At 42.8% G+C, this 15,937-nt stretch overlaps 1 protein-coding gene across 1 annotated transcript in view; it reads right to left on the bottom strand.

The window, feature by feature from the left end:
• Positions 1-636: 636 nt before the first annotated feature.
• psap (prosaposin) overlaps positions 637-15,937 on the bottom strand; it is a 51,917-nt gene continuing 36,616 nt past the window's right edge. The window contains exons 13-14 of the mRNA XM_060854170.1: positions 10,843-10,950; positions 637-1,278 (exon numbers count right to left, since the gene is read on the bottom strand). Coding sequence (XP_060710153.1) covers positions 1,243-1,278; positions 10,843-10,950 — 144 coding nt within the window. The 3' untranslated portion in view covers positions 637-1,242. The remainder of the gene's footprint in view (positions 1,279-10,842; positions 10,951-15,937) is intronic.

The following is a 15,937-nucleotide window of genomic DNA, read 5'->3' as shown; positions in this document are numbered from 1 at the left end:
AAAGCTTGGTTAAAAAAAGTCATTTTAAGAAGTGCTTACAGGAGGAGAGACAGTAGTTGTTTCAGGAAGGGAATTCCAGAACTTCAAATCTTAGATGCACAGATACCAGAGTAATGACTAAAATCAGGTGTGCTCATGAGGCCAGAATTAGAGAAATGCAGACATCTCAGGACGTGTGGGGTTGGAGAAAGTTAGATGGGGAGTGTACAGGGGAGGAATGTGAAAATAAGGAAGACAATTTTCAAAGCCATAGCTTAAATGCATTTAACACAGGCCACGTGCAAAGATGATGGTTTCAGTTGTTGTACACTTGAACGTGAGGGTACAATGTGGGACATTGAACAGGAGTGCATTGCAATAGTTAAGATCAGAGGCAACGATTGCATGGATGAAGGTTGAAGCAGACAAACTGGGGTTGAGTATTATTTATATTGAGATGCATTCCCCATGAGATTTCTTCCTATGACTTGCTCCAGATGGTACACAATGAACACCTGTACCCCAGGCCAGGGAGTTGCCAGTACAAGAAAATAAGGAATTTCAAAAAGCCTGCATCCACTGAACTCCTTTTTCGAGTTAACTGGAAATCAAATGCAGGCAGCTCTGACAGCACAAAGAAAATGGCCATTGCTGAGACAGGATTTAGGGTACATTTTATTGACAAACCAACTTACACACATTTTACTAGATTCAAAGATAGACATCAAGGCAAACAAAAATTTATACTCAAAAACACTAATATTCCAGAAATTTTGAACATGCAAGCCCAAGCCATTCAGACCAATCATACTCAGAAGTGGAGCTCAGTCAATTATCAATTAGTAACTTGATCAAATTAAACTTCAAAAAAAAATACATTAGTTCTCAAACTTGCAAAACAAGTTTTGCTTTGCTGCATTTTCCTTCCAGTGTACTATGCCCATGTTAAAGGACTTACCTTGACATTTAATCTCCTGCAATATAGCATTGTTAGCAGCCACCTAGTGCAACTTGTACCACAATTCACAAGTGGGACTGGAAGTTAGACAACATTTATGCTCTACATATCACCATGAAGCAGTTACAAACTATTAAATATTGTTAACTGTCTCAGGTACAAGACTTTAAGGAACCTTGACAGATTGTTATAGACTGTTACAGCAGGTACATTTGCAAGCAAACAAAACAGAAAAGTATTCGAGAGAAACAGAAATGATTCTTATTTTGAAATTATCACTGTATTCATCCAGACGTTGATGCCTTTCAGTTCCAGATATGACGTTTGCAATGTTCAACTGCCTGTTGGGAGAAGTACAATCATTAGAAACTACAAGATCAACAGCAGTACACTGACTCTGATATACTGTAAGAGTGCTGATGAAGAGTTATCTAGACGCGAAATGTTAGCTTGCTATCTCTCCATGGATACTGTCTGACCCACTGTGATCTCCAGCATTTGTTGTTTTCAGTACATATCCCAGCATCTGCTGTAATTTATTCCTGAGCTTCAGAACAAGCTGAATGGTGGAGCAGAAACAATGGCTGGCTTCCCTTTCTCAGCTGAGCACAGGATACAGAACCTACTGTCCAAGCGAAATCAAAGATGACAAAGAATCACTATCTTGTGCCTGAAGCCAATATGTCTTTGTTCTCCATCAAACTACAAATGCAGGCCTCAACTGCAGATCTTATCCCACACTAGGCAAAGTTTTTGACAATCTAAAGTACAGAAAGCATGGAATGCTCCGAATCATGGCGGCACAGTGGCAATGGGTGACACGATGGCACAATGGTTAGCACTGCTGCCCCTCAGCGCCAGAGACCCGGGTTCAATTCCCGCCTCAGGCGACTGAGTGTGGAGTTTGCACATTCTCCCTGTATCTGCGTGGGTTTCCTCCGGGTGCTCCGGTTTCCTCCCACAGTCCAAAAATGTGCAGGTTAGGTGAATTGGCCATACTAAATTGCCCGTAGTGTTAGGTGAAGGGGTAAACGTAGGGGAATGAGTCTGGGTGGGTTGCGCTTCGGCAGGTCGGTGTGTACTTGTTGGGCTGAAGGGCCTGTTTCCAAACTAAGTAATCTAATCTAATCTAATCTAATCATAGAACATTACAGAAGACTGTTCTGTGTTTATTAGTTTAGCTACAGGATCAAAGCAGTTCAACCCATTGCACTGCTCTTGGCAGGAACCCTTAGCAACAACTTTAGCTAGAAGTACCAAGTCAATAATTCATCTATATCTCTTTGCCAACCATAAAGACTTCAAGACATTTTAATTTAAACAAAATGATCAATGGTCAAATACAATAAAATGCAGAGAAGGCCTTGATAAATTCTTGACTACAGCAGTGAAAATTTGTGTTGTAGAACCATCCATATCCAAAGCCAAGCTGTTTAGGCAATTACAACATCCAACATTCTGGAAAGCCTCCTAAATATGCCTTATCCGGTGCCAGATTAAGACTGACTGTCTTTTATAACAATGTTTGACTCAGTGTGGCATCAATGAGTTTTAGCCTTAATGTTACTTGAAAAGAATATGGAAGGTAACAGGGAGAAAGGCTGTAAGAAAATTGCTCATTTGGAAAGCCAAATGACCCTCTCTGTGAAGTGAAATGAATGGGAAAATTCCCCATTTGCTGGAATCACACTCTAGCACAAAGATTGCTTGTGCTTCTTGGATACCAAGTATCTCAGCCTCAGGGCATTATGATAGTTGTTGTTCTCGTGTCTGAAAAGAAACCTTCACCAGAAAGTCAGAGTGAGTCAATTGCTGATAATTACACAGCCTTCATTACTATTCACAACTTCTTTGGCACTGAAGGACAAGGACAACTGATAGGTGGGAACTTCCTTTTGCTTCCAACCTCCAAGTCATCAAGCACCCCAACACAAACTACTCTTCCTTTAGCATTCACAGTTAACACTGACCGCCTACAATACAGAAAAGGAACATTCGGCCCATTGAGAAGAGCATCACACCCAGACCCACATCTCTCTCCCTGAAACCAAAAGAGAAAATGCTGGAAATCTCAGCAGGTCTGGCAGCATCTGTAAGGAGAGAAAAGAGCTGACGTTCCGAGTCTAACTGACCCTTTGTCAAAGCTATCAAAAATTTGCTTTTATCTCTCTCCCTGAATTGAGTTTTCAATCATGGTTAACCCATTAAAACTGACATTCCTCGACACTCGAGGGCAATTTTTTTTAGAACTGCCAATCCATCTAGCCTGCATGTAAAGACTGGGGGAGGAAACTGGAGCACATGAAGGAAAACCACACAGACAATGGTAAAACACGCAAACTCCACACAGATAATTACCCAAGGCTGCAACTGAACCCATGTGCCTGGTGCTGTGAGACAGAGTGAGTACTACTATGCCACCCTTAACATCTTGGAACTGTGCTGTTTATGACACAGCCCAAGTGCACAACTGGGATCAGAGATGTTCCTGAGCTGATCCAACCATACATTATTCCAAGAATAGGGTGTGCATTGTAGTGTTATTGGAATCAAATGTGAATTGTGCACAGAGGTGAGAATCTTACAAATACTCAAGGTGACAGCTACACTATAGATGACATATTCTACTGGTGATAAGTTATTATGCTTCCCAGTTTTCATATTCCACGCAAGGATGAAAACAAAAAGTAAGCTGCACACTCCAATTCCAACTCGCTTGTGGAATGTCCTGTCCCATGTGATCCAAGAGCTGCAGGAAGAGAGTGAGCATGCTCAGTCACATGAAATTACACAGCAGAGCTTATATACCAAGGAAATGGCATCCATAAACTGATGGACAACCAATAACTCTGAGCTGGGGGAAGAAGAATGCATACATAAAGTGCTAGAGAAACGCAGCAGATCTGGCAGTATCTGTAAGGAGAAAAGACCATAAGGTACAGGAACAGAATTAGGCCATTTGGCTCATCAAGTCTGCTCCACCATTCAATAAGGGTTGAATTACTGAATTATTGAAGTCCTCAACCATTTAACCCATTCTCCTGGCTTCTCCCCACAACCTTTGATCCCCCCTTACTAATCAAAAACTTATCCATCTGTGTCTTAAATAGAATTACTTGGCCTCCACAGCTCTCTGTGGCAATGAGTTCCACAGATTAACCATCCTCTAGCTGAACAAATTCCTTTTCATCATAGTTCTAAAGGATTGTCTGCTCAATCTGTGCCCTTGGATCTTCATCTCTCCCACTAGTGGAAACATTTTCTCCACAGACCTCTCAGTATTCTGTACATTTTAACAAAGTCCCCCCACATCCTCCTAAACCCTATCCAGAGTCTTAGACTTAGACTTACAGTGTGGAAACAGGCCCTCCGGCCCAACAAGTCCACACCGACCCGCCGAAGCGCAACCCACCCATACCCCTACATTTACCCCTTACCTAACACTACGGGCAATTTAGCTTGGCCAATTCACCTGAGCCGCACATCTTTGGACTGTGGGAGGAAACCGGAGCACCCGGAGGAAACCCACGCAGACACGGGGAGAACGTGCAAACTCCACACAGTCAGTCGCCTGAGTCGGGAATTGAACCCGGGTCTACAGGCGCTGTGAGGCAGCAGTGCTAACCACTGTGCCACCGTGCCGCCCACTCAACTAGTCCTCAACTACTTACTCCCCTTTTTCATCTTCTCCGTCCTTAGAACATAAACATTACAATACAACACTGGCCCTTCAGCCCTCGATGTTTCCTTGTTTTCCTTTTTATTTTTTCTCTGCTAGTTTTTAAAGGCTTCTCAATCTTTGGGCTTCCCATTCATCCTCACCACAGTATGCTATCCCTGACTTCTGTTGCCTGGTTGCCTCATCCTCCACGTTGCATGTTTCTTCCTCCTTGGGATGAATTTCTGCTGTGCCTCCCAATTTACCCCCAGAAAACACCTGCCATTATTATTCCACTGCTTTCCCTTCTAATTCACTCTAGCCAGCATATCCCTCAGGTCTTTGTAGTTACCTTTACTCAATTGTAATACATCCAATTTAATCGTCTCCTTAAAAGAAATTTGCCTCATTGCGCATCCCCCTGCTCCCTAGCGGCCTTTACTACAAGCTGTTCTAAAAACCGCCTTATAGACATTCCACGACTTCATTTTCTTGCGATCTACCAACTTGATTTATCCAGTCCGCCTGCGTCTTGAAGTGCCCCATTATTGTTGTAATAGTGTCTTTTTTACTTGCCTTTTCCTCCACCACATTTATTTTCTCCCCTGTATGCTGACGATTGCTAAGAGGCCTGTACACAAGCGTATTTTTTGCCTCTGCAATTTCTTACCTCTACCCTCATACATTGCATGCCTTCAAACTCTCACTTCTTGCTTTCAATTTAGTTTCATTTCTTATGAACAGGGCAGCCCGCCCCTCTGCCCAGCTTTGATGGGACATGTTTCCTTGGGTATGCAGTTCCCAGACCGGATCTCTTACAGTCATGTCTCTGTGATAACCCACAACATTGTACCTGCCAACTTCAATCTGTGCTACAAGCTCATTTACCTTGTTTTGTATATTGCATGCGTTTAAGTATAGCATCCTTAGTCCAACATACTAATTTGCTGTGCTTGAAGTTACACTCCTGACCCTTTCCATAACCTTTCTCCTATTACTTATTTTGGAAAATTTAACCTCTGCTAAGCCCACTAGCCACTTGGAACCTTTTGCACTGTTTTCTATACAACTGAAACCACTCCCATCGCACAATTTAATTTAGAAAAGCAGAATCAATTCATGTTTATGGGCCCTTTGTCACAATTGAAATGGCTTGAAGGTGGTAATTTTGTCAATGATCGGATGGGGCTAGGAAGAAGGCAGAAATACAGTGCTTGGGGATGGCACAGAGAAGGAGAAAAAAGGACAGGCAAATGAAGACCAAGATTGATAGATTCTTGTTGTCTCGAGGAATTAAGGGTTACGGGGAGAACGCTAGTAAGTGGAGTTGAAATGCCCATCAGCCATGATTGAATGGCGGAGTGGACTCGATGGGCCGAATGGCCTTACTTCCACTCCTATGTCTTATGGTCTTAAGAGATCACCACAGAGAGATAGTCAAGAGACTGTTTTAATGAGAAGTGTAGGTGGTGGAAAATGAGTTGGCTCCCTTAGGAGCTGCCTATACATAATAGGACAGAGGGATGTGTTTTTTATTCATTTGTGGAACTTGACAGGCTGGCCAGCATTGATAGTTCATCCCTATTTGCCCTTGAGAAGGTGGTGGTGAGCTGCCTTCTTGAATCGCTGCAGTCCACTTGCTGTGGGTTGACCCACAATGCTGGTAGTGAGGGAATTCCAGGATTCTGATCCAACGACTGTGAAGGAACTGTGGTATATTTCTAATTCAGGGTGGAGAGTGGCCTGGAGGAGAACTTGCAGATGGTGAAGTTCCCAAGTACCTGCTGTCCTTGTCTTTCTAGATGGAACTGGTCGTGGATTTGGAAGGTGCTGTCTAAAGATCTTTGGTGAATTTCTGCAGTGCATCTTGTAGATAATACACACTGCTGCTGCTGAAAGCTAGTGGTGGAGGGATTGAATGTGTGTAGATGTGGTGCCAATCAAGCAAGTTGCTTTGTCCTGTATGGTCAAGCTTCTTGAGTGAGTGTTGTTGGAGCTACACCCATCCAGGGGAGTATTCCATCTCACACCTTGTAGATGGTGGATAGACATCGGGGTGTCAGGTGAGTTTCTCACCGCAGAGTAACTCTTGTTGGGAAGAGATAATAAACAAGGAAGATAATGTTCACACTGTGGAACTGTAAAACTCAGAAGTTGAGTCCTGACGATACCTAGGTGGAAGAGGTGTTAATCTGTTATGTGAGACTGCAAAGTTAAAATACATAGGATGTTGGTTGGTGGGGGCTGTAAATATGATGAAATGGACAGAGTATGGATAGCAGACAAGAAATAAACAGTAGGGATAAATGGATCTTTTCCTGAATGGCAGGCTGCGATCAGTGGAGTACCGCAGAATCAGTACTCGGACCCCAGCTAATCACAATAGTTGTTAATGGATTAGATGAGGGAGGAGCTGTGGATGCAGAGGTGCATTGATGAAGGTAGAGCAGTGGATGTGATGAATATGAATTTCAGCAAGGCATTTGATAAGGTTCCAAATGGTAGGCCATTCAGAAAGTAAGGAAGCATGGGATTCAGGAATATCTGGCTGTCTGGATACAGAATTGGCTGGCCCATAGAAGACAGAGGGTGGTAGTAGATGGAAAGTATTCAGCCTGGAGCTCGGTAACCAGTGATGCTCCCCAAGGATCTGTTCTGGGTCCTTTGCTCTTTGTGATTTTTATAAATGACTTGGATGAGGAAATGGAAGGGTGGGTTAGTAAGTGTGCCGATGACACGACAATTGATGGTGTGCATAGTGTGGAGGGCTGTTGTAGGTTGCAACAGGACATTAACAAGATGCAGTCTAAAGTGCGGATAAACATGCAGTCATCCACTTTGATAGCAAAAATAGGAAGGCAGATTATTTGAATTGCCATAAATTGAGAGAGGGAAGCATTCAATGAGATTACGTGCCTATGTGCACCTGTCGCTAAAAGTAGGCGTGCAGATGCAGCAGGTAGTAAAGGTGGCTGAACCAGTGAGATGATGAGAATACAGGAACAAGGAAGTCTTGCTACAAATGTACAGGGCATTGGTGAGGCTACACCTGCAATACTGTGTACAGTTTTTGTCTTCTTAGCAGAGGAAGGATGCGCTTGTTGCAGAGGGCATTGAGTGAAGGTTTACCAAATGGATTCCTGGGATGGTAGGACTGACGTATGAGGAGATAATGAGTTGGTTCGAGTTGCATTCACTGGAGTTTAGAAGAATGAGAGGGAATTTCATGGAAACTTAAAAATTCTAACAGCTACAAACTGACAAAGCCCGCGAGTACAGAGAAATTAGGAAGGAACTTAAATGCAGAATTAAGGCGGCTAAAAGGGCGCCATGACATGTCTGTGGCAAATAGGGTCAAGGAGAATCCCAAGGCTTTTAATGTATATATGAGAAGAAACAGGGTACAAGAGAAAGAGTAGGGCCCACTCAAGGACAAAAAGAGGGAAGTTACGTGTGTAGCCACAGGAAGTGGGAGAGATCCTCAGTAAGTATTTTATATTGATATTTACTAAGGAGAAGGACGTGACTGATGCTGAGGTCAAGGATGAGTGCGTGAATGCTCTAGAGAATGTCAATATATTGAAGGAAGATATTTTGGGCATCCTAAATTGCATAAAGGTAGACAAGCTCCCCAGGGCCAGATGGGATCTATCTCAGGTTGTTGCAAAAGGCAAGGGAATAAATAGCTGGGCATTAGCAGATATGTTCACATCCTCTTTGATCTCAAGCCAGGTTCCCGTGGACTAGAGATTAGTAAATGTTGTTCCTTTGTTTAAGAAAAAGGAAGCAGGGATAATCCAAGAAATTATAAGCCAGTGAGCCTTTTGTCTGTGCGGGGGAGGCTGTTGAGAAGATATTGAGGGACAAGATAAAAGCACATTTGGAAGACGACAGATATGTTAGTAACAGGCAGCATGGTTTGGTACAGGGAAGATGATGCCTCACCAACCTGACTGAATTTTTTGAAGAGGTGACAAAGATAATTTGAAAGGGAAAGACAGTGGATGTTGATTTTTATGAACTTTAGTAAGACATTTGATAATATCCCATCTGGCTGACTGGTTCAAGAACTGAAATCACATGGGATTGGGTGGGCTGGCCAGATGGATACAAACAGGTTTAGTTACAGAAGACAGAGGGTACTGGTGGAAGGGTGTTTTTCAGAATGGAGACCAGCAACCAATGGTGTTCCACAGGGATCAGTCTTAGGTCCTCTGTTGTTTGAGTGTAAATTGTTATTGGGAGAACCCTTAGGAAAATTAACATATGGAGGGATCTGGGTGTGCAGGTCCACAGTTCCTTAAACTGTTGAAACACAGGTGGCCAAGGTGATTAAGAAGGCTTACAGCATGCTTGCCTTCTTTGGCCAGGTAAGGAAATACAAGAATTGGCAAACCATGTTACAGCTAAATAAAACCCTTGTTAGGCTGCATTTGGAGTACTGCACACAGTTTTGGTCATCACACTACTAGAAGGACTTTGGAAGCTTTACAGAGAGTGCAGAGGAGGTTCACCAGGATGTTGCCTCATCTTGAGGGTACTGTCAATGAGGCAAGGTTAAAAAGACAAGGATTGGTTTCACTGGAAAAGATGGCAGTTGAGAGGAAGCCTGATTAAGGTCTACAAAATTATGAGGGGCATAGATAGGGTGGATAGACAGGGGCTTTCTTTCCCCCCTAGGGTTGAAGGTTCAATTATAAGGGGGCACAGCTTCAAGGTGAGAGGGGGAAAGGTTTAAGGGAGATGTGTGAGGAAGGTTATTCACATACAGCGAGTGGTCAGAGCTTGGAACACACTGCTAGAAAAGGTCGTTGAAGCAAACACTTTGGAAACATTTACGAGGCATCTCGATGGGGAGGGTATAGAGGAATATGGACCGGATAAGGGGAGAAAGTTTGTTTTTTTAGTTTAGTTGGGGCATGATGATCGACACAGGCTTTGAGGGCCGAAGGGTCTGTTCCTGTGCTGTACTTCACTTATGTTCTTCAAGGACTGGACAGGTTAGATGCAGAAAGGATGTTCCTAATGGTGGGGAAGTCCAGAACCAGGGTTCACAGTTTAAAGATAAGGAGAACACCTTTTAGAACTGAGATGAGGAGAAATTTCTTCACTCAGGGACTGGAGTGTCTTTGGATTGTACTACCCACAGAAAATGGCTGAGGCCAAAATATTAACTATTTTCAAGAAAGAGTTGGATATAGGTATTGAGCCTAAAAGAAGCGAGGGTTATGGAAAGTAGGATTAAATTATTTAGCTCGATGATCAGCTATGAGCATAATGAATGATGGAGAAGGCTTGAGGGGTTGAATGGCCTACTTCTGCTCCTATCTACCATGCTTCCACATGAGATACAAACATTGGTATAGGAACACGACTGTGTAGTGAAGCAGCAGGCAACTGGAAAACAGTGCTATTTTTACAGACAGAAGGCAGGTATTCTGCAAAGCAGTCACCCTGCTTGTGTGTTGGCAGCTAATAAAGTAGAATAAACGGTCAAGTACTGCACCTGCAATTGCATGGGAAGGTGCTATGGGGGTGTGGGGAGTGGTGTTAGAAGAGACTAGGGTAGGCTGGGAGAACAATCCCAGCAGAATGCTGACAAGGGAGGGGAGAGGAGGGGAAAGGAATGTGCCCCTATGGTGGCATCTACTGAAGGTGGTGAAAATGGTGGCTAACGATCCTTTGGATACAGAGACTGGTGGGGTGGAAAATGAGGACTGGGGACCCTACTGATGTTGTGGAGAAGGGTGAAAGGAGATGTGCAGGAAGTGGGTTGAACACAGCTGAAAGCCTATCAACTATGGTGGCCAGGTTTATTTGGGGCAGGATGGGGAGGGTTTGGCAGCAGGAAGAGTTTAGAAGTGGGGAGGGTGGGGGAACAGAGATAAAATTGGGCATTTCCAAGGACTGCCCTTGGAAGATAGACATTTCTGAGCCCCTGACCACTAGTCATAAGCATAAATACTGTCCTTCCTCAGCCACCTCTTTAGTCTCAAGCAAGCTAATTGGAATTGACACATTAACTCTTTCTCCACAGAGGCTTGGCATTTTCTGTTGGTGTCTCAGATTTCCAACATCTACAGTTCTTAATTTTAAAAAAAATGCAATGTTTCCTTCTGTCACCCAGGAATGTTGAGGTAATCTGGGATGACAACATCACCTGGCTTAATACACACAGTTGGACCTCTTGGCATGCTGTTCTCAAACACTGCAGCAATTTTGCTCTGCTAATATGTTAGTTACGTACGTTGCACTGAGTTGCAGTCTCCATGTTCTTACACCAGTACGATGGACCCCAAACACATTTATCAGCTCCCAGGAGATGTTGTTTTGCAGCTCCACAAAGCCCAGCTTTCTGTTGGTGGAAATGCAAATTTATCAGGTACAAACAAATGGAAATACATGATCCCAGCAATTCCTAAAAGGTGTACCACAGTAATGGTCAGCTGTCCATTTGAGAGTTCCTGCTTGATATTCCCAATCTTGTTGACTACATTTCCAGCCATTAAAACTTCAAATACAATAGGGTGAGAAGTAGCATTCTCCTTTCCCATTAGGTAGGCACAGTCCTCTTAAACAACTGGTTTCCCATGGTGCCGCTCACAGTAAACTACTGTTTAACTTTTGAACAGAAAATGCTGGAAATACTCAGCAGGTCAAATACTATGCCTGGAGAAAGAAACTAGAGTTATGTTCCAGATACACAAACTTTAATCAGAACAGAAGATCAACAGACCATCTGTCACTAACTCAAAAGGTTAAAGACAGCATCAACATTTTCTTTTAAATCACTCATGGGGCAGGAAAATAGTAAAGAATAACCAAAAAAGGGGGAAAAAAATCAAGCACAGAGAAGGCTCACCAAAATAATCCAAATTGATAGAAAATGTTCTTATAAATATTTTAAAAAGACACTTTAATCATGTCAGTTTTATTTTGCAGTATGAATGGAGAATTAGAAAATTGAAAATAACAAATGCCAGACGAACTGAACTTAACATCTTGCTTCAGTCTTCATGATAGAACATTGAACTGTACAGCAAAGGAATGAGCTCTTTTGGCCCACAATGTTACACCGAACATGCCAAATTAACTCATCTCTTCTGTCTGCCCTTGGTCTATACCCCTCTATTCCTTGCATAATCATCTGCTTACCTAACAATCCTTAAACACCCTTAGTACCTGCCACTAGAGAATACAAACATCCCAGAACCAACAATAAATCAGAAAATTGTAATTTTCTTTTTTAATGAGTTCCATCCTCCTTTCAATCACCAGGGGAAAGCCACTAAGTAATCCATTGGAGTTGTAAATGCCCAGGTCCTAATTATTGATGTTTAGATTTCCCCAGATCTCTTTCGAATTTGGTGAAGGCCCCACTGGAACGGAAGATAAGGAATGTTAACTTGTTTATCCAAAAAGGGAGGGATACACAAAACAGGAAACGACAGGCCAGTTGGCTTAACATTTATCATAGGGAATCATAGAATCCCAAGAGTGAGTGTGTGAAAGTAGCCCATGCGGCCCATCAAGCCCACTGCAACTCTCTGAACAGCAATCCCACCTAGGCTCACCCTCCTACCTTATCCCTGCAACCCTCCATTTCCCAAAGACTAATTCATCTAGTATGCACATCCTTGGGGACTACGACCAATCTGTTTAACCTGCACATCTCTGAACTGTAGGAGGAAACCCACGCAGACATTGGGAAACACTTGAAAAAGCATGCCTAATTAGGGACAGTCAACATGGCTTTGTGCAGGACAGGTCACGTGTTACTAACTTGATTGAATCCTGTGAGGAATTGACGAAGATGATTGATGAGAATACAGCAGTGGATGCTGTTTACACTGATTTTAGTAAGGCTTTCAACAAGGTCTCTCATGGTAGGCTCACCCAGAAGATTAAGATGCATGTGATCTACAGTGACTTGGCAGCGAGGATTCAGAATTGGCTTGCCCATAGAAGACAGAGGGTAAAGTGGAAGGGTGTTTTTCAGGCTGGATTCCCATGACTAGCGATGGGGAAAATGAGGGACTCATTGAAAGTGGAGTCACAGGTAGAACAGGATAGTGAAGGTAGTGTTTGGTATACTTTCTTTTATTGGTCAGAGTATTGAGTACAGGAGTTGGGAGGTCATGTTGCATCTGTACAGGACTTCAGTTCGGCCACTTTTGGAATATTGCATGCAATTCTGGTCGCTTTCCTATTGGAAGAGGTGTCATGAAACTTGAAAGGGTTCAGAACAGATTTACAAGAATGCTGCCAGGGTTGGAGAATTTGAGCTATAGGGATAGGTTGAATAGGCTAGGGCTGTTTTCCCTGGAGCATCAGAGGCTGAGCGGTTATGTTACAGAGGTTTATAAAGTAATGAGAGGCATGGATAGGATAAATAAGCAAAATCTTTTCCCTGAGTTTGGGAGGGGGGGGGGGTCCAGAACTAAAGGGTATAGGTTTACAATGAGAGGGGAAAGGCATAAAAAAGAGAGACCTAAGGGGCAACCTTTTCACGGGATTCGGATTGGGGGGCGGGGGAACATTGGAGAGACAATTTATAAAGGATATGAGGCCACCAACAATTCTGGACACAATTGCTTGATGCCAGTCATGGGACTATGCTCCTGAGAGGTATGAAGAACTGTTGGGAGTGTTGACAGTCAGCCTCTTATGGTTAGGAGTAATTATGCCAAATGACCACCGTCTCGGTCATTGATTTTGATGATGACATTCGGGTCAGAGCTGGGAGTTTAGAATGTAGCAAGTTCAGGGGGTAACAGCTTCAAGTGAGCACCATGAGCAAAAAACTGAAATGGTCTGTGTCACATCAGCAGTTCTTAATGACAATATCTGGAGAGAATAAAGAGGCACAGGGAAAGTCCAGTTGAAAGGAGATCATTGGAGATGGGTGACTGCAGAACTGGCGGTGAAGATGAGCTCAGAAATTAAGCCACTCTGAATAAAGGCCCAGGTCTTAGGAGGCACATCTGAAGTTATAGAGGGGTCAAATCAAAAGTTATTGTCAATACCGACAAAGGGCAGGATTCCATGCAGAGAAGGGGAGAAAGGATCTGGAGACATGTTGGCATAACTTGCAATTATTCACCTTGAAACTAAGGTTTTAAAAAAAAACTGTTGAAGTGCTCGAGGAGACAGTGAAACAAGACAACTTTCAGACAGAGAGTCGATGGTGTTTAAGAGAAATCTCAAGTGTGCACAAGTGGGACTACACTGCTTTGAGAGTGCATCTTAAAGATATGCCAAGAACAGTAGCTTGAATAATTCTGAATATCTCAGATAGTGTTCATATCACAAAGGCTTGAATTTGAAAAGTTTACCAAATATCCTTCAGCAATACTTTGCAAACCCAAATCTGCATCATCTGGAAGGACAAGGGCAAGAGATTTAAGGGGAAACCACCATTTGAAGGCTTCCATCCAAGTCACCCATATCTACAAATGGAAATATATTACAACTACTGTGTTTCCCCGGGTGAAAATCCAGAAGCCCCTTCCTAACAGCACTGCATATCTATATTCCAAGGTAGCTCAAGAAGGCACTGTGAGACCACCTTCACCAGGACAATCAAGGATGAACAATAAATGGTAACTTAGCCAATTATGCCCATACCTAGTGAAAGAAACAAAAATAAGTTCTCTAATAGTGCAGAAATGTATTACTGCTTATAAAAATTACATTTTGTTAAAGCATTTCATCTTGCATTCATCAGGACAATTCACAAGAATACCAATTCAAGGGGAAAACTAAATTTTATATTGCAAGTGTGGAGAATACTGATTGATTGGTAAGTGCTCTCTAATCGGTGGAAGCATTACCCTGGACAATGCACCAATCACTGAGGACTGATAGTTAATAGCCCCATTTAAGTCATAAACTGATTGGTCAGGGCATTTACCTGAGAAATGAACCAGCAAAAGGTTGCCATCTATTTTGTTGAGTTGAAACTAGCACACAGCATGTACATGTTCATTCTTTCTGCAAAGAACAGGGCTCTGTATATTAATGCATGTCACTGGTATGCCATATTTCAAGCACAACTGACAATCCTAAATTGGTTGCCTGTGTAACTGTTTGACATTCTGGATTATCCAGCAAATGTTGACAATTGCAGGAGCACACCTAATGTTGGATACTGTTTGGACTGATTGGATACAGTTAGTACTGGTTTACTGCAAATAGCTAAAAGGTATATACTGGTGGATATGATCTGTCAATCCTTGGGACATAGTGAGGAGGAAAAAGAATCCCTACAGTGTAGATACAGGCCCTTTGGCTCAACAAGTCCACAATGACCCTCCGAACAGTAACCCATCTAGACTCACTCCCCTACTCTACATTTACCCTGACTAATGCACCTAACCAACACATCCGAACACGACAGACAATTTAGCTTGACCAATACACCTATCCTGCACATCTTTGGATTGTGGGAGGAAACCCATGCAGATATAGGCAGAAAATGCAAGCTTCACAATGAATTGAACCCGGATCCCTAGTGCTGTAAGGTAGCAGTGCTAACCCATTTATACATCACATCATGCCAGCACTGGAACTTATATTCCACGTTATTAAATTACGTGACAGGTAGCACAACACTCATTATATGGCATAGCAGCAATGTAAAGCAGCTGTTGCCTCCAGGTGAGGAGGTAGATGGGCCACATTTCAGCACTGCCTTACATGAGTGTGCACAATATATAGTAAGTAGTAAACTTGGTGCACTCTATTCGAGTTCATACTGTAACAAATGGCTCAGGCCTTATTTCAAGGTTGCTTTGAAGGCCATTTTTATAGGGTGAGAGATTGTAGGAATCCCAATGTGTATATTGACGACATATCTCACAGAATCCAACAGGATGCTGGCCAATATATACATGGGTATTTGTGCAGTTTCACACACTAAGATTGACTTAGTTGCAATCTCGTAAATCATTTGCCCTTACCAAACTTGAGCCATTCATTGACCAACTGAACTTGATGCTGAAATGTGGTACCAATCAAAGACCTGCTTTGTCCTGAATGGTGGCAAGCTTCTTGAGAATTGTTGGAACTGCGTCCATCCAAACAAATGGGAAGTATTCTATCACACCTGACTTCTGCATTGCAGATGAAGAACATGCTTTGGTGAATCAAGAGGTGAATTACACGCTGTAGTATTGCTCATCTCTGTGACTTGTCGTCACCGTTTTTATACAGTGAACCCAGTTGAGTTTCTGGTCAATGGTAACCCCCTGGATGTATATATTGGGAGATTCAGTGATGACAACACCATTGGATGGTGTTTAGATTGTCTGATATCAGGGATAGTCATTGCCTGATATTTG

Source organism: Hemiscyllium ocellatum, chromosome 43 (assembly GCF_020745735.1).
Source record: "Hemiscyllium ocellatum isolate sHemOce1 chromosome 43, sHemOce1.pat.X.cur, whole genome shotgun sequence".
Taxonomy (NCBI): domain Eukaryota; kingdom Metazoa; phylum Chordata; class Chondrichthyes; order Orectolobiformes; family Hemiscylliidae; genus Hemiscyllium; species Hemiscyllium ocellatum.
Note: the sequence above shows the minus strand (reverse complement) of the source record. Positions and strands in the feature narration are given on the sequence as shown.